General features: G+C 40.0%; 1 protein-coding gene across 1 annotated transcript in view; it reads left to right on the forward strand.

Annotated features, from left to right (window-relative positions):
- The window catches only part of snx2 (sorting nexin 2), a 30,877-nt gene extending 14,116 nt beyond the window's left edge, over positions 1–16,761 (forward strand). The window contains exons 7-15 of the mRNA XM_080766446.1: positions 619–697; positions 3,730–3,805; positions 5,767–5,880; positions 6,648–6,741; positions 6,952–7,157; positions 9,798–9,941; positions 13,600–13,680; positions 13,767–13,838; positions 13,965–16,761. Of these exons, the coding sequence (XP_080622572.1) occupies positions 619–697; positions 3,730–3,805; positions 5,767–5,880; positions 6,648–6,741; positions 6,952–7,157; positions 9,798–9,941; positions 13,600–13,680; positions 13,767–13,838; positions 13,965–14,015 (917 nt within the window). The 3' untranslated portion in view covers positions 14,016–16,761. The remainder of the gene's footprint in view (positions 1–618; positions 698–3,729; positions 3,806–5,766; positions 5,881–6,647; positions 6,742–6,951; positions 7,158–9,797; positions 9,942–13,599; positions 13,681–13,766; positions 13,839–13,964) is intronic.
- Positions 16,762–19,412: the final 2,651 nt, after the last annotated feature.

A 19,412-nucleotide genomic window follows, 5' to 3' on the forward strand; every position in this document is an offset into this window, starting at 1 on the left:
AACAGGCCAAGTGCAACCTATGGCTGTCCCATTTTTTGGCATTTGGCAATGTGAAATTTGTTTGGATAGTCAGTGGCAATGTCTATATAATGTGAATTCCTTGGAATAACGTGTTCTTTCCATGCGCTACGTCCAACCAGGGAAACTCCCCCCTGTCAGGTGTAAAGGAGCAACTTGGACACTCACGCATGAACGAAGCATGAGTTCAAGTCTGTTGCTCTCCCCAGGTTGGCGGAGGGTGTGTAGAGCCCAGGATCACATTAGATAATTGACACAGGGGTGAAAAATGGGTTACAAAATATATAAAAAATAATAATAATGTGAATTCCTGGACCAAAGGAAACATTACCCTTTTGGAGGATTAACACCAAACACTAGTTCGGATTGACGCCAAACACTGGTGCTTCGTACATGACAAAACAAAGAAATTGGTTCTGTGGTCAGTATATTGCCCCATGATAACACATGTTTATTGGATGAAAATACCAAGGGGGAAGGTCCTATGTTTCAGCTTAATTGACCCTGTACTGTAGATGGACAGCGTACATGCTTAATATGCATTTTAATTAGACATGCTTCTCTGCCTTATGTTAATTATTTATGTTAATTTGTCTCTAGGAATGACCAAGGTGAAAGTCGGGAAGGAAGACCAGTCTTCTAATGACTTTGTGGAGAAAAGAAGATCTGCCTTAGAAAGGTAATTAAGTCACAATATAAGTGCTGTGATTCTCCAACTGCAATAGGCTAAGATTGTTCATTAGAGAGGAAGGGGGTGCTCCAGATGGACAAAAAAATCATGTTGTGTGGAATCTCTGGCTGATGTAAATGTCAAATAACAAATTGAAAGTGACTGTTTGATGTAGTATTTCCATGTCAAACATAGAAGAGAAAGTAATCACTTCTTAGGGGTCTCTGTGATGTGTTTCTTGGATATGAAAATATGAAGTCTCAACATGAGGTCCAGGGACTCAAGGGTAAAGAACCCCTTGGGTCTCCGGACCTCATGTTGAGACTTCATATTTTCAGCTGAGTATTTGGTAATAAGAACCAAATGTACGTGTAGCGTGGGCCTGTAGCTCTGAGAGCAACGATAACCTAATTAGTATTGCTACTGCAACGTTACCACTAAATGAAAATGGAGACAACCTAGCTAAAGTCCCTTAACTGTGTTTATGCAGTTTTAAGGACAACATTCACCCGTCTAGCTCTTTTTCTCTGATACATGCAGTCTCTTTCTCCCTCTCAGGCTTCCTTTCACTAACACACCTTCCCTCTCCCTGTCTTGGCGTTAGAGGCTAGTTAGAGTGCTGCGTTGTCAGGTTGTCAGCAATAAAGTAGGAGGTGAGATCCTCAGCACCGGAAAGATCAGGTCTGTTCAGATCTTTACTGCTTCAAAGGTTAAACCACAAATATTAGGTACATCATTATCACAACACACACACTGCCACCGCAAGGCTGTCAGCGATATACTGACACACGTACAGTACACACAAAATAATCCATGTATACACATAAGGAGACACACACACACACACACACACACACACACACACACACACACACACACACACACACACACAGGGTTTGTTGTGTGTGACTGTTGATGTGTTTGTAAACAGCACCCCACCTTTGTGTGTCCGAGGTGTGTGTGTGTGTGTGTGTGTGTGTGTGTGTGTGTCCAGCTTTTGCCCTCCTGATGGATTGAATAAAGATGAGGTGAGGGCTAAAGAGGGCGGGGCTGACATTCTGCTGCCCTTTTCTACGGCAGCAGTGATTGACAGGAAGGTCAGCCAGTCTCCTGAGCCCAGTGACAGCTGATGGGCCTCAGAGCTGGAGAACTGCAGCCTGATGGATGCGGCTGTGCTCACAGATAAACACTGTAAAAAATGTCACCAACTGTAATGTCAAACATTACACAGTTCATTGTAATAATGAATGTTAAAGTCTTCCTCTCTGGGGTTCTGTTAATGCTGGGCTATATGCACACAGAATAACTCTTCCTACTTCCGGGCCGCTTCCCTACTTCCTTCACAGGTGTTACCGAATACCGATGATACTAATTAAGGCTCAGTCTGTTCCATATAGTGTGCAGTGGTTCTCAAACTTTTATTTCTTTATTTCAAAGGCCCCCATACCTCTGAAATGGAACCAAATTAACCCGTAAGGGTCCATTTGGTTTAATTTGTACACTCTCAGAGTTACACATTTGTATGGGGCCATTTGGAACCCACTCAAGGACACTTTGAGAATTGAGATTGCAGCAGTGTTTCCAACACCCACAATAGCAGCACCCTGACTCTGTTTGACTAGAATGGAACAGAGCCTTCATTAGTACCAGGCAGCGGTAACACCTGTGAAGGAAGTAGGGAAGGGGCCCAAGTTCTTTCCAAAATGGCGTGTGCATAGAGCGCCCACTGCTTGCTCGGGTATTATGGTTGTGGTGTTGATGTTAGTAAGCCTTGCCGGGCCCTGGGGCCCGTAAAGGAAAGGAAAGGTACTATGTTTACCCAGGGTAACTGGACTAAGCATCAGATACTTGTTTACAGCCAGGCCCTGCTTATTTCATAGAACATTTCATGGTAGTGGTTCAATGCCTTGTCCAAGGGCACTTCAGCGGTGGTAATTTTTAACGTGTAGGGCAGGAGCCTACTGTATCTCCTGTTTCCTTAGCGTGAGGCAGCTTGATATACAAAAGTACATGCATGACGCTAGTATGTCACTGAGCTACGAGTCTACGACTACCCCTAAATCCTCTAGTGTGTGCCGTTTGGCCGTGTGCTCCAATGGACACAACTAGAGGGAATCCAGAGTGGGATATCTAGTATATCACTGCATGAGTGACTCCTACAGTTTTGTCAGGCGCCTGTTCAGTGGTGAGCTGAACTGACGTGCGTTGCGTCCTCCCTGTGAAACTCATCACTGTGAGTTGAAATGAACTGACCTACAGTACAAAGAGGGAATTGGCATAATGACCAATGAAAAATAATTAATAATTTGCCATTCAGTCTAGGCATGTAACGATAGACTCAACTCACGATACGTATCAAGATATGAGGTTCACGATACGATTTTCACGATATTTGCAATTATTTTCCAGACAATTATCTTGCCCCCAAGCTTTTTTCACAATTTCTATTTAACTACATTGCAAAAGTAGCATTACTTTTCATGTGAAATTACTTAATTTCTGTGCAACAACTGTAAACATGCTTTCATGTTTAAACCTAGCTCGAGTTAACATTTCTTATTTTCTTTGATGGCATCTTAGGATAGATTGAAAGTGATTGCATGGAGTGTCTCATTTCTCTCATATATATGATGGAATATGATTACAGCTCACATTTCATATCACACACAGTTTTCTTTCTCTTTTTTTTAATAAATCGATACATATCGTCGGGATATAATATCGATATATATCGATATACGATATATCGTTACATGCCTAATTCAGTCTGTTCAACCCAACAAGCTGCAGTAAATACAACTTTAGAGCGAGTTAACAAGAGTTACTGTGATTGTCATAAAGGTGCTTTTTCCTTCATCACAAACATTACAAGCAACCAGTAGTAAGTCTTACAAGGGCCAGAGATTTACTATACAACTCAACATTCATGTCAAGTTAGAAGGTCAGATAAGCGGAAAGTGAGTGTGCCAGATAAGAGATTAGGTTTACTTGGATGAATAGAAAACCTGAGTATTGTCTCCATCTTGTGTCCCGTCTACCAGATATCTGATGAGAACAGTGAAGCACCCTGTCCTGCTGAAGGACCCAGATGTTCTGCAGTTTCTGGAGAGTTCAGAGGTAGAAACCAGATGTTTTACTTAAAGTCTCTGTGCTGGACTGGTTATGCTGTCATGAATATATACTGGACTACTGTCTACTATAAACTACTGGAATAGTCAGGAGTTGATAATCACTTAAGCCTTATTGCGACTGTAGGTCGCAGATTACTATGAAAACCTGCAAAACCTGGATCATCGCCTATAGATTGAGCTGGCCAGCAACTCTACATCTGACCTCAAACCCTTAGATCTCCATATATGGAGCCTACCTGTTCTGACATTCCGTATGTTGATCCCTCCCCACCCATCCTTCCTCTTCGATGTCTCCCTTTTGACTGTCCATTAAATCTCTAGACGGCCGCCCCAAAGTTATTAGCGCAGCTGCGCCCGGCAGCCGGTGAAAGCTAGAATTCTCACCAGGCCCGAAAATGAAGGCCCGGCCCTACCTGCGCCCTAACTGGGCTGGCCCGAGGCCCCGTCTGGCCTTACTAATTAGAACACATTTTATACTATGCTAAATATTATATCATTATCTTCTTGCTATTTTGTATTGTTGTATTAGTGCAGTCTTTATGGAACATGTCCCACCAACATTTTGCTGCTCGTACCTGTTAGTGTGTGACTAATAAACCGCTCATTATTCTTGATTCTACTGTCCGTTTGAACTGTAAAGGTAAAAACACTCCGTCTCAAACATACGGAAAGATTCACAGAATAGTCTTTGTTTGAGAAAACACTAGGAGAAGAATCCGTTTCAGTTTTTCAGTGGGCTTGAACCCTCACTTAATTTACCCGTAACTGGGAGCTGCAAACTTTCCAACAGGGGCAAACAAACAAACAAACAAACAAGGGCCTCTGTTAATGGCTAAAAACTAACTGGTTTTGTTGGCTTCCCAGCTATTTTCTGCCTCATTTTATTGCCGGCCATCGTTTCAACAAACTCTCTAATTCTTTGTTATCAGGCCTCCGTTCTCCATTTAGACCATGTAGGGGGGATTAGGTTTAAAGCCAGCCCAGTGTCATTTGGGTCCCAGAATAAATGGCCCGGTGTCACAGCTTTAAACAGATGTATCGGTTGGCCGCCTGACCGAGCGTGTCCTTTCATCCATCTGTCCGTCTGTCTATCCCCTCTTAATGAAATGCAACTAGAGAACCAAGGAGGGGACAAATGGGACCACTCTCAATTGAAAGCTATTTTTGCCCTCTCCCTCCTCTGTCACCTCTCCTGAGGGTCCCAGCGCTGTGGTTTTCCCCAGGCTGCGGCCTGCTCTATTAAATGAGATTGTACTGGTCTTTGGAGGGAATTTACTAGTACTGTCAGCTCAGAGGAAAAACCTAGTATCTCCACTCTAAGTAAACTTGGCTAGAATGGAGGAAAGGCAAACTTGTTTTTAGATTGGCATCCTGTTTTGGGGCTGAAGGTTGTCTTTTGTGGGAAGTGGGTGATTGTGAGTTATAGAGTTACACGTTTTTTTTAAATAAATTAAAGCATTCATGAAAATTGATGGGTGAGAAAACCCAACAATTGGTGCTAGTAGCAGCTACAAAGACACAACGGAAAGATAGAAATGATAAACTGTTAACAGGAGCTGGATTAAAGAAACACTAAGACCTGGATGATGTGAACAGAGACAATCAGAGAGTATAACAGAGTTAGAGCAAGACAGACACATAATTGGTGAGAAACCGAGTTAAAGATTGCAAGACAGAGAAAAACTAACAAAAGCTTAAAGACAAAGACAAATGTGGAAAAAAGGACAGAGACGGAGAGAACCAGACAGAGAATTGAGAAAACTATGCGAGAGAAACTAGAACAAAAGAGAAATGGAGAAAAACAAAATGAGAAGTGAAAAGAGAAATGTGGGGTGTGTTGTATCGTAGGATACACGCCATGTTTTTTTCCTCTCTTTTTTGCCTACTAACCAGTTTGTTTGTATCTGCTAAACCGTTTGTTGGCCCCCATTTGTCTTGGTTTCCAAGCTGCCGCGGGCCGTTAGCACCCAGGCACTGAGTGGAGCGGGACTCCTTCGTATGGTCAACAAAGCTGCGGATGCTGTCAACAAGATGACCATCAAGATGAACGAATCAGACGCTGTAAGAGAAATGAATAAATTAATTAAGAACAACATGATCACTAAAGATGAATGAATAAGATGCTGTTGGAGAGGAACGAACGAATGAATGAAATGATTGACAAAATGGCATTAAGATTAACATGCCCTAAGAAAGATATGGGGAGCGAAGAATGAGTGAATGAATGATTTGCGGGAGGGAGAGATGGGGTGTATATGGAGGAGGTGTGTGAGGTTTGGCGCAGATGAGATATGAGGAAAGGAGAAGGTGGAGAAACCTAGCCTCGCATAGCCAGCCTTCATCTGCCATTGCAATGCATATTACCCAAGGCAGATTAATCTGGCCCCTCTCAATTGTGGGAGGGCTTCACGGCCAAAGTGGTGACAAGCCAACCAGATTCGTCTGGAACCAAGCTATAACCAACCAGGGCCCAGTATTCAAATATGGGGCGGGACATTGCAAAATAAAATCTAATACTGAGAGGGACGAGGCTAATATCCACTAATCCATGCAGTGATATTCGTATCGCGAGGCTAGGAGAAACCTGGTAGAAGGAGAGATGGATAGAGGGGTGGATGAAGGAGAAACCTGGTAGAAGGAGAGATGGATAGAGGGGTGAAGAAACCTGGTAGAAGGAGAGATGGATAGAGGGGTGGAGGAAGGGATTGATGGAGATTCCAGACGAGAAGGAGAGAAGGATAGAGGGAGGAGAGAGAGGCAAGAGAGAATGATAACGGGTGTGAGGAGTTCATCAAATCTGTGTGTGTCTGTGTGTCTGTGTGTGTCAGTGGTTTGAAGAGAAGCAGCAGCAGTTTGAGAATTTGGACATTCAACTGAGGAAGCTTCATGCCAGTGTGGAGTCACTGGTCTGTCACCGTAAAGGTAGATAATGTGTGTGTGTGTGTGTGTGTGTGTGGCTGTTTTATACCCACCACCGGGACTCCCCGGATGTTCATCTGTGGATGTCCTATCACCAGTATGTTCATCTGTGGATGTCCTATCACCAGTATGGTAGCAAGCAGCTGTCAACTGATAATCCAGCACACATTCATGCATGTTTTCAATCTAACAATATTTTCCTCTCCTCTCCAGAGTTGTCGGTGAACACGGCACTGTTTGCCAAGTCGGCGGCAATGTTAGGTAATAGTGAGGACCACACAGCTCTGTCGCGGGCTCTATCCCAGCTGGCGGAGGTAGAGGAGAAGATAGACCAGCTCCATCAGGAACAGGCCAATGCAGACTTCCACCTCTTCTCTGAACTTTTGGGGGACTACGTACGCCTTATCACTGCTGTCAAGGTAAAATGACCGCCAGTTCATTGTGCTCAAAAACAGAGCAGAGTAGAATTTGTAAATTAGACTGCTAAATAGTTATAGGGAAGCTCTCCCTAAAACGTCCAGGACAACCCTCCACACGCCCTCAGACTCTTCTCCCTTCTGCCTCCCAGACTGTGGAACAAACTCCCCATTGCAGTTAGAACTGCAGAGCAGACCCACTCCCAATCTTCCACCGTAATCTTCAGACTCCCCTCATCAGACTCTACATTAGCTCATAGCACTTGCTGTAGCACTAGCACTTGCTCTAGCCTTGACGACCCTGTCCTGCAGGTGATACCAGAGTTCTTTACGGCAGCATCCACTGGTTGAGTGTACCCCATGAGTACTTTTTGGTACCTTATCCCTACCCTGCGAAATATAGCAAGTAGCTCAGTTTGCCTGACAGTTTGAATAACAACATAAAACTAGAAAGGCACAATTCTGGGAAATTGGAAGTGTGGTTGCACCGACAATTTCAAGCTTTGAGTCTAGCATAAGTACAGTATGAATGATGATGTATTGACCCACATGACATCACAGGGGCCTACAACGGTTATACGGAATTAACGGTTTATACAGTATAAAGCCTTTGACAACCACAGAAAGATGCAATTCTGGGAAATTGCAAATGTAGTTGCAATGACATCCCTAAAACGTTTATACGCAATAATAAATAATGGCATGGCAGGCACCCAGAACTAGAACTGCACTCTGTCGAGTGGCAATATTAATAATTAATTAAATACTAAAGAACAACGAAATCTTTAAAGAAATCCGACATTAATATAAAATACAATTGTTTTGTTTAAAACTTTAGAGATAAAAAAATCTTTTTAAAATGATATAATCTCTCCTCTTCAAAATCATTAAAGAAACAGTAAAGATATCAATATTTAAAGTATCTTTTACTTATTTGTAACTTCTGAAAACCTCCTGAACGATACGAAATAATTAAATAGTACGCCCTTATAAACGTTTGTAATTCTTTATAAATGATTCTGAAACTGAATTGGCTGTTGATGGTAACGTAACCAATCTATCTCTTCCCCATCATCGTTGTTGTTGACGTAATTAAGATAACTTTCAAGTTGGGAGGGTAGTAGTACACAAGTAGGCTATGTATGACCTAGTTGTGTGTATCTCGCAAGTTGCTAGTTTCAGATGAAACATACATACTCACCCAAACCATTTAACGTTCTCTAGGAAAATTATGTCCAAAATGAAAATACAATATGGTCGATGGTGACGTAATTACGATATGTTTCAATATTGGTTGGGTAACTGGTAGCCTGGGGTCCACCTATGCTTTCTATGGCGCCGGGAGAATCTAGACGCAGCTGCGCGACATGAGACTAATTAATTAGAGCGACAGAGAGTGTGTGTGTGTGTGTGTGTGTGTACTGTGTACGGGTACGCATGTGTGCGTCAATTTAACAAAGGCGCTGACGATCAGAAATCAGCAGAGAGTGATCAACATTTGCGCTACTCTATGCCGAATTGAAGTGGAATCGGTCCCAGACTTTTTTTTTTCTCCTTGGACATAAAAATGTCTGGGTTTCCGAGGCTAGGTAATGGGTAACGTATGTATTTAAGTTGAAAGTACTTTACTGTGGTCGGCTGGACGTATGTATGCGTGGTAGGTATATATACCGGATGTTGATGTTGATGTTGACGTAATTAGGATATGTTTCAATGTCGGGTTATAACTGGCTGTCAATGGTGCGCAAGTATTAATAATTGATTGGCATGTTGTTAGTCACCACAAATGGTGATGTAATTCTCTGTTCGGCGCTACTAAATCTAGATGTGAAGGGCCTGAACATCTATTACAGTAGATGACATATACAGTATGTGTATAGTATATACATTATGTTGTTTGTCATGTTATATCACAAACGTAACATGCCCATATGGCACCGCTTGAAATTGATTTTCAGGCTGCTTTACATCCTGAGAATTTTGTATTTCTAAAAGTATAAAACATACAGTATATGAGGGCCGATCTGTCCAGTGATTAGCTCTGGATACACTCACCATTGACGGCTGCCATAGAGTCATGCCTGGTCCCATTCATGCCACATTATAACACATCTCAGTACACCATAGCGCCATTGTCTAGTAGTCTCTATTCTATTGGCTCTGTTGTTGCATTTGGCTTTTTAGAGCTAGGTTAGTTGCATTATGTGAGTATAGAGTAGAATACTGCTCATCTACCACCCTCTTGTTTAAGCTGCTGGATGTAGACGAGGCTGAGCAAATGGACCAGAGTAGAGCGTAACTAACAATGATAATATATCCTAACTATATTTGCACACTATATACCTTGCGCAAACTTACATCCTTGCACCAGGCCTAATATATAGTCAGCCTTATCTAGGGAAATGCATAATTAATTTCTACAAATATTTAAGCATTTCAATACATTAAAATACTGTATGAAATTATGTTTCTTATTAGTGTGGTTGCCTATAGGAAAATAATTATTGACTAATAATTTAGTTAATGTATGCATTTTATTAAGAAGAAATTAAGAAAAAATATATATAGCTTCTCGATGATTTGATTAATAATAGTGTTAGTGTGCATCTCTTTATGCTGTGATGTGTTTTGGCTCATTTCCAGGGAGTGTTTGACCACCGCATGAAGACGTGGCAGAAGTGGCAAGACACCCAGCTGCTCCTGCAGAAGAAACGGGAGGCCGAGGCCAAACTGCAGTACACCAACAAGCCCGACAAACTGCAGCAAGCCAAGGATGAGATCAAAGAGGTAGGAGAGACACCCAGAGATGGCACAAGCAGACCGAATGTAGGAAAAGGAAAAAATGGAAAAGAAAGTGGAGTGATAGCAATAGAGATAAAAGGCATAGAAACACATGTACACTTTGTTAGTAAAATGAATGACGTGCACAATTTGTTGACCGGAGGCCCCCAGAGTTCCATACTAGGCCCCCTCGCTTCGGCTGGACGTATGTACGGTATGCGTACATATCTAGTACCTCTAAACTAGATATATACAGTATGCCCCCAGAATAGGGACACTACTACTAGGGTTCATGTGGTTAAGATTATAATTCATAATAAAATGTATAGTACAATTTTCATATCCAGTCAAACGAGGTAGAGCAGAGGCGAGGAGAGTATAATTTATTAGACAGCTGTAGCTGTCACTATACAAATTCATCCTCTATCGTGCTTTGTCAGGATTTAACACACACACACACACACACACACACACACACACACACACACACACACACACTCACACACACAGTAAACGGCGAAGGAGAAGGGGAACTACCTTGGCAGGGGGTCTGGTATTAAAAGAGAAAAACTGTCAGAGGCATTGTGCAGGGAGAGAGAGCCTGTCAGATAGTGTCTTTAGAGGACAGGCCAGTAGAGTTACAACCAACATTTATTTTTGAGAAAATGAGAGTTTTGAGAGGTTGTCAGGAAGACAGTGTTTTGGTTTGGTGCCTTGACAACAACAGCCAAAGAGAAAACAACCCCCCCCCCCCTCCCTTCTCTCTGGTGCTGCTACAGACCAGATACCTGGTGGAATTCCTAAAGTGCAATCTGTGTTTGGCCTGAAATAGAAACACAACCATGTCAGTTGTGGTGTTTTTGGTGTTGCTGGCTGCCGTCAACAAGCTCAGGACTAGGATGAAACAATAGTTCCCATGAACTCTGTATTACTATGGGTCAAAGGCAAAGTGTTTTATACTAAAGATGAGAAAAAAAACCATACAATAATTTAACAAGAGGCATCACAAACACAAATGTGTACTGGTCCTACTCCTAATAACTAATTTTAAACGATAACTTCTAGGTGTGTGTGTGTGTGTGTGTGTTTGTGTGTGTGGTGGTTGCATGGATTTCTTTATTTATATATCTCCTGTCAGATTATTAACCCACACTGCCCCCTGTAGGCAGTGAAAGTAACTGCACTCAGGGTTACTTTCACCTACTTTTGTGTAGATTCAGATTCCTGATGTACTCTGAGCGTTTCCCCAATTAAAATGTTCAACCTATCAATATATTTTTGTCATCCATCAAAGTACAACCGTCTGTCATAATTGACATTTCAAAACTGTTGTTTCAATCACTTTCACTTTTTTCCTAAATTAATTTTGGCCTGTACCTCTTTTTTGCTGGCTAAACATCACATACCTACCTAGGTTGCTGCCAGCATATATCTCTCTCTCTCTTTCTATCTATCTATCTATCTATCTATCTATCTATCTATCTATCTATCTATCTATCTATCTATCTATCTATCTATCTATCTATCTATCTATCTATCTATCTATCACTGCTTGGCTGAGTCTGTGGATGCAGTGCCTCCACACACACAATGAACCTTTTCTTTCTAACCGCTCCTAACTAGCCTTAGTAGTAGCACCTGGAGGTTCCTCTCTTTATGATTTTGAAGCTCAGAGCGTTTTTTTCTCCCTGCCTTTAAACATTTGTTGCATTTTCCCTGCCATGCCTTCAACCAGGAGATTGAGGAGGTAGGACCTGCCCCTGTTTGTTTGTCTGTCTGTCTGTCCATCTACACCTTTGTTGGCTGGCATTTACCCGTTTAGAACTTGTTTTGTAATTTCCTGCCACTATCACGCAACCATCTGTTACTTTAATTTGTTGTTTTGCATTCTCACTGTTGTCCAAAGTCACATGAATGTGTTTGTCAAAATGAACTGTTTCAAATTTCACTTGTTGGACTACTTTAAGTATCCAGTACTTTAAAAAATATATATTATTCATTCAAACACCTTCATGTGACACATTTGTCACTTAAATAATGGATTTGTTATAGGATAATTTCACTCTAATTTGTTCATCATTGTCTTTCTGCATAACATCACCCACATAACTAGACTAAAAAGGTGTTCATTTTATGAGCCTTTTAAAACCCATGTAGCTAGATTGTGGTAGCCAGCACCATTCAGTTAGTATTAATAATTTTAATACACATAATCTTCTAAACTACAAATAATGTGTCTCAGTGTGTACAACCAACTACCGGTACGGATGGGAATGACTAAATCTTATATAAATACAGTGTACTGCTTTTCCAGGCTTTTCCAGTTTGAATACAAATTCAGAATTCATCTGGTTTCTAAATGAACATTGTGGAGAAAAGTAAAAAATGGAGTGCCGTAATTTTTGTATATTTTCCAGTTTTGCATGTGTTTACTAGGTGACAGTACTTCATTAGACCCCTTGGTGTAGTTGTTATGTGCATTGATGTCTTCCCTTTGTATTTAGGGTTTCTTCCTGGAGGCTGAAACATTGACAGTCAAACATGCCAACAGATATAGTGACATCACGATATCATCCACTCCCTTAACCCCTCCCCCCTTATCGCGAAATTCTAGTACTACAACAACAGCTGTGGGTGTGGCTTCAGTTCCACCAGGCAAACCAGGCATACTTAATTAACTGGTGGGCGTGTCCACATAAAAACGACATTTTATCAAATACTCCTTATATAATAACAATACCTGATGATCATGTTATAGGGTGTAAAAAATCACGGCACTCCATCTTTAAGAAAACATCAATACATTTAGTTGTCACTTGTCAGTGAAGTTGGTATAATTTAATTTCCCATCCCTAATCACCGGTATTCAGCTGAGAAACTCGTAAGAACAGTCTGTATGTATACTTGGGGTCAATTCACTTGTAAGAACAGTCTGTATGTATGCTTGGGGTCAATTCACTTTCAAGCCAATACGCCAAATCAAATGGGTTCAGATCTGAGCCAAGTCTCCTGAGGAGGCACATCTGAAGCCTGTCGTGGACGGGGACATAAAAAACAAATCCAGAATAAAATGGAAATCAGAAGTTGGGTCTGGAGAAACTGAGCTAAAATAACACTCAAATAGAAACACACAAAGAGTTGTGTGAGTTGTAGAACTATTTCAATTCATCTCCAAGGAGGTTTTATTTTTCATAATAACTTCATAATTAAGTTAATTTATGTACTATTTACGTATACTACTAGTATTCTGGTTTGTAGAATATACCATTATGTTTATTTTCAGAGAGCAAATCTGTATTGGCTGTACTGAAAGTGAAGAAACTCTGATTGTGGTGCTGAGAAAAAAAACTTCTTTAACCATTGCCTTGTTAACCATTGCCTTTTAAATGGAAGTCTGCAGCTATTCTGTATCCCTCATCTATAGAAGTCGGTTTAATTTGACAATCCTTCACTTGAATAATCATATAGGTCTGCTTTGTTTTGACAATAATCTAAAAATTAGATTAAAACAAACAAGCAAAAATGCTTCTGTTGGGGATGCAGAATGGTGCAACTAAAAGCAACATTTGAATTGTTGCTGTGGTACTTTTGAACTTTATGGTATTGAAAGCATCTATCTGTCTGTCTTTCTGTCTCCTCCTCTGTGTCTATATTCATGTTCCAGTTGGAGGGGAAGGTCCAACAGGGGGAGAGAGATTTTGATTTAATTTCCAAAACCATCCGCAAGGAAGTCAGCAGGTTTGAGGTTAGTTGACTGCTAAGAAAGTTGTTGAACAGCAATAGAAAAAAAAACAGTTTTACTTTATTCATGTGTCTTAATTTCTTCTGCAGAAAGAAAGAGTGAGGGACTTCAAATCGGTTATCATTAAATACCTGGAGTCACTGGTTCAGACACAACAACAGGTAGGCTACAGTGTAGACTCAGAGAAACAAATCAAAAACTAAAAACACAGTATTACCCTTCCTATCCAAATCTTACGCTGTTCCCTTCACTGTCTTTATTATGTTTCTTTCTCTACTTTTCCACAGCTGATAAAGTACTGGGAGGCCTTCTTACCTGAAGCAAAGGCTATCTCATAGACTGATGACGAGCTCAAGTCAAATTACACTACCCAGAAGGCACCTCTCTTTCCCATATCTCCCTTTCTTCTGTTTACACTCAGAGGAAAGAAGCAGCGAGGAAGTGAATCATCTATTACCTTTTCATGGCTGCCGTTATTAAATACCACTGTTTTAATTTTACGTTAATTTCACTCAATAGCTCACACACGTCTTGTATACCCCCCCCCCCCCCCCCCCCCCCCCCGCTGAGCTACTATATCTACCTTTTGATCAGTGTGATGTCATCAAAAGATGACAGCGTTTATCTCTTGTATACAGCCCCTGATCTGGTGTCTTGTTTTCCACCAACTAGTGATTGTAACAATACTTTGATATTTTGACTTTCAGGGTGAATTTCAGGGTGTGTTATTTTTTTTCTCCACCAGGTACAGCACTTATTGCATGGTGGGAGAAAAGCTATGGTCTTGGCACTTAGCTAACTAATACCCTGTTAGCATTATTGACATTCCTCAGTCACCATTGGCTTCAATAGTTGTTTCCATCCAACTGTCAAATAAATTTAAGCAAACGTTTGAAATATACAATGGCAATTGTTTTTTCCATTTGTTCTGTCAAAACAAAAAAGGGCTACGTGAGAAGAGTATAACCTCAAAAAGTCGGAACTATAGCATCTTTGGTTCAGTTATTCCACATTTTATTGACATTGGCCCTTTTTCATTCAGGTTTTCTAATGTGATAAATCATAATGGGCATAAAACATGGACATCTGGCTATTGTAAACACTACTAATATGTTTATCAGTAATAAATGTAGAGGAAATGTAGTCCCCCCCCGTCCCCCCCCCCATTACGTAACGGTTGCCTGGCAGTGAAAAAGACCACCTGTAGATGGGTGGTACACCTTTTGATTCCTGCTGTACATTTTGTCACCTGGTTAATCTCTTGCGCTCCAGGCACCTGAAAATGGTGAACTGATGTGTTGCTGTATGATCATTAGGGAAGGCAACATGTTGGGGACAAGAGAGAGGGGACAAAGACATTTCACATCTTTGTTCAGTGGATTACTCTGGATTACCCCTCCCAGGTGATACGATTGGTGTGTATTTTATAAAATGACCAAATGTATGTTTTTGTTTTATGTTTTTTGCAGATCCAAATCATTGAATTTATTGAACACAAACGTTTTTTGTACTTATTTTAAAACATTACTTCAAGGGATATCTTGACATTTTGAATTTGATGCTCTGTCTAAATATACAGCCGGAGGTAGTGACCGCTAGAATGAGACATCAGTTTGTTAGCAATGATACAGCACATTCCTTGCTCGCTTCCTGCTCTTAAAATAAATCTAATGCTGACAAATTCTATCAGGCTGTTTTGAAGATAAATGAAGTGTAAACACTGAAATGTATTTTAGGAGGAATAACGGACTGAAATTCAAGAAGACAAAGTATCCCATTAATAGTATTATTAATAGTAGTTATTGCGTGTAGGAGACTTGTAGCATTAAGAGAGAGTCCTGTAACTGGAAATGACTTGTCGGTTCAAAGGGCAGCTTGTCCGTTTTAAGTGTCCTTGAGTAAGACACGAAACACCCTCTCTCCCCAATCACTGTCTGAAAGTTGCTCCAAATACGAGTAACGGGTAAATGGCTTAAATGTAAAAGTGAGTTGTTGTCATGGTGACAGATCGTCCGTCCATCTGTTTCTCCGTCCGTCCATCAATTTGTCCGTCCGTCCATGGTTCTACCGAATATGTTTATAGTTCTCAAACCTTTTTGTTTTAACACTAGGATTGGGTGTCGCCAGAATAGTTTCAGTACCAAAGTGTTTCCAATATTTCCACTTTGAAAATGGATATGAAATTATAATTTGTTCATCTTTATAATATTGTCATACGTTTTTAATATTTGGTGAAAGTTCACCAAATATTTTTGTCCTTTGTACATGCAGATTCTAGAGATTTCTGATCGTATTCCATGAATTTTTGCGAATACACCAAAATCAATAGAACACCATATACAGTAGAATCAGATATTCAGAAGCTTCTTTTGCCAGTTTGAAATTCTAGTGATACTGAAACCACAATGATCTTCGGTACCCAGTCCTCATCAACATTATTCCGTCATTCATCTCGATTAGCATTTTTTAATCTTTTTTGCCATGTTTTATTTTCTTTTTGCTAGGCAATGATGTGCAATGATTGAGAGATTTCTGTTGATTATTTTTCTTTTTAGATGGATATTATAAAGCTTTGTGTAAGCAGATTGTTTTGGATTGTTTATCTTTGATTTTGACTGTTCCTGCTTCATTACCGATGGGGTCGGACAACTTCAATTACAAATAAAGGAATGTATGTCATAATATATATCACTGTCATGATTTTTAAGTCTAAATCTAAATTGATAACCTTTGACCCTCAGTACCAAAGTCATTGCTGACAAAAGAAACATTCGCTCCTCTCGCATTCGCATTAGTGCTGATATTTAGTTATACTTTGTTTGTTTTCATTGACTTTGTAGCCTACAGTAATACAATAGTAGTACAGTGATGTGTTCTGCTTAATCCAACAAAAAATAAAAAACGTGTATTACTGATATATAAAAAGCACAATATTTGCAGCACATAATATATTATTGCTTCAAATTATTGCTCAGCATTTGTAGGCGTCAAGCCGCAGTATTGTGACGACGCATTGTGATTCTGCTTCCTGTGGTTGTACTGTATGTGGTGAATTAAATGTGAGTAAAGGAAATTGTCTGGCAATATGGTAAAGCGGTACAAACTCATTAGATCATTAGAGGCTGATTATCTGCAGTACATAACGGCCACCACTGGGCTGCTTTGGTCACCTGTATTCCATTATTGTGTGAATTTCCTTTTAGCCGGTGTGAACCGACAGCCCTTTTTTCTCTGTCTTGTCAGTGGGTTGCTGTGCTTGTCATAATCTCATCCTGATCGCAGAGCCTCAGGCTGTAAAACACTCAGACAGACTGAGCCTTTTAGCAGGCCTCTGCTCTGACACACACACACACACACACACACACACACACACACACACACACTGTCAGGAGACTCTGCATCACTTCTACATATTGCTTCCGGTGCGGAAACCTTGTATGTCCAAAAACGTTACTTTTCAAGAAATGGGATTTCTTTTTCAATGGATCCAACCTAGTTATTACTCTTGTTGATACTTTTCATTGGCTCAATATTTATTAAAAACAACGCACGCTCGCGCGCACACACACCACACAAAAAAGAATGGCCAAAATAGATGATCTACAAACTCACAATGCATCTTCTCGATGCAACATGATGTGAGCATTTAGATATTTTTGTTACTCTTGTATGATACTGCAGTTTGAAGTAGGGCATTAATACATTTACGAAAAACACCAAAAAAGTTGAAATATTGACATACAAGGTTTCTGCACGCCATATAAATACTGTAGACACAGATCCATCTAACATTTTCTCCCACTCTCTCTCTCTCTCACACACACACACACACACACACACTGACAGGCAAGCACATGCACACACACTGCACTGCACATACTCACAGGCAAACGCATACACCCAACCTCTCATATTTAAACACACATGCTCAGACAAACACACATTCACACAGGGCCTATACACAGGGCTGTCAGAAAGTGGGCTGTACATTACTTTGCATTGCAGGGATGACAGTATTGAGTAGCTGTCATATTTAGACCCTGGCTCAGGCCCAGGGTGTCTGTGGAACAGGAAAAAAATCATATCTGAGTTTATTAATGGGCACTTGTGTGTGTGTGTGTGTGTGTGTGTGTGTGTGTGTGTGTCTGGATGCTGAACTTTATATGTGCCTGTAAGCATTTATGTTTCTGAGAGATGATCACTTTTCCCCCCAAATGTGCTGCATGCATACTAGTACTATACACAGTACTATGTACTGTGTATAGTACTAATATACTAATATTCAAATATACAGTACTGTATATTAGAATCTTTCTATGTTTGCTGACAGTACATAATATCCATAGAGTTGTTGCAGACAGTCTCTGATGGGGATTTATCCAGCTGTCTCTGATCCTGGCTTCTTATCTTTGCAAGACGGGAGGGGGGGGGGGGCAGACTCACCTCCGGTGGGTCCCAAGACATGGGCTGCAACAGTTTATTTATATATATGTATATATATATATATATATATATATATATATATATATATATATATATATATATATATATATATATATATGTGTAATAATCAATATTGGTAGAAAGTTAGATACCGAAATTGTGAACTTGTAGATCTGCTATTTTCTGTAGGCCTACTTTTGCTAAGTTGGCAAGATACCATTGTATGACAATGTACAGTATAAAATAGGGCTTACATAGTTAGTCAGACTATCTGTTGTCAATGTTTTGTGTCATTTCGTTACAAATACCACAATTATCAAAATATATTTGATTAATCAGAAAAGCAATCAATAGAATAATCACTAAGAAAAGAAAGTTGCAGCCCTACTATATTGTATTTGAAATAGCCTGGTAGCCCCATTGAAGAAATTTACTCACCTTTTGTTAAAGGTGTCCAAAAACGCAGATTTTGTTTTACCTCAAAAGCACTACTAGCTATTTCCTTCTAATGTCACCTTTTTCATTTACATTAACATATTAAGATGGTTATCATTGATTCTAACGGCCACGTTTTATTGAGTATTACATTTTTAAAATAATGGTGGATGTCTTTCGATGAGTGAGTTTCATTCCATCATTACTCTTTTGAATTATATTTCCTTCATGATCTATTTTACTAACCAGTGGTTATCATTATCCATTTGCATTGACAATCAGTAAATATTATATTTTGAGTAAGCCATACAAATAACTAGTAAAAATAGTATAAATAATTAATACTAAAATTTAAATAAGTTTCAATAGTATCCTTTGGTTGAGATGCTGTAGCATGGTATTGTTAAATGGTTCACCTAAATCAGTGCTTCTAAAAGGGCGGTATCGGGACCCCCAAACCCCCCCCCCCCCAGCAAAATGCGTTAATATAATATCAAAGTTTTACTTCTATACATTGGCTATTTGAAAATAGCTACCAGTTCACCAAGCATGTACGTAGATCTGCTATTTTAAACAAATCTTGAAATCTGTTTATTATTATTATTATTATTATTATTATTATTTATTTAACCACACAGGTCTTGTATGGGAGTTCCTGGCACAACATATTCTCAGATAGGGGTTCACGGTCAAATACATATTAATTTAATTGGGGGTCCTTGGGTGACATGAAAAGGTTTAGGAACCACTGACCTAGATAACCTCATTTTCACAATGACATGAGAATAATGTAGGCACATGTATTATTTCAACTCACTCCAGCCCTCCCTGTCTCAGTCAGTTTTAGAATAATGTAC

The sequence above is a fragment of the Protomyctophum bolini genome, assembly GCF_963924005.1.
Source record: "Protomyctophum bolini genome assembly, chromosome: 6".
In the NCBI taxonomy this organism is placed as follows: domain Eukaryota; kingdom Metazoa; phylum Chordata; class Actinopteri; order Myctophiformes; family Myctophidae; genus Protomyctophum; species Protomyctophum bolini.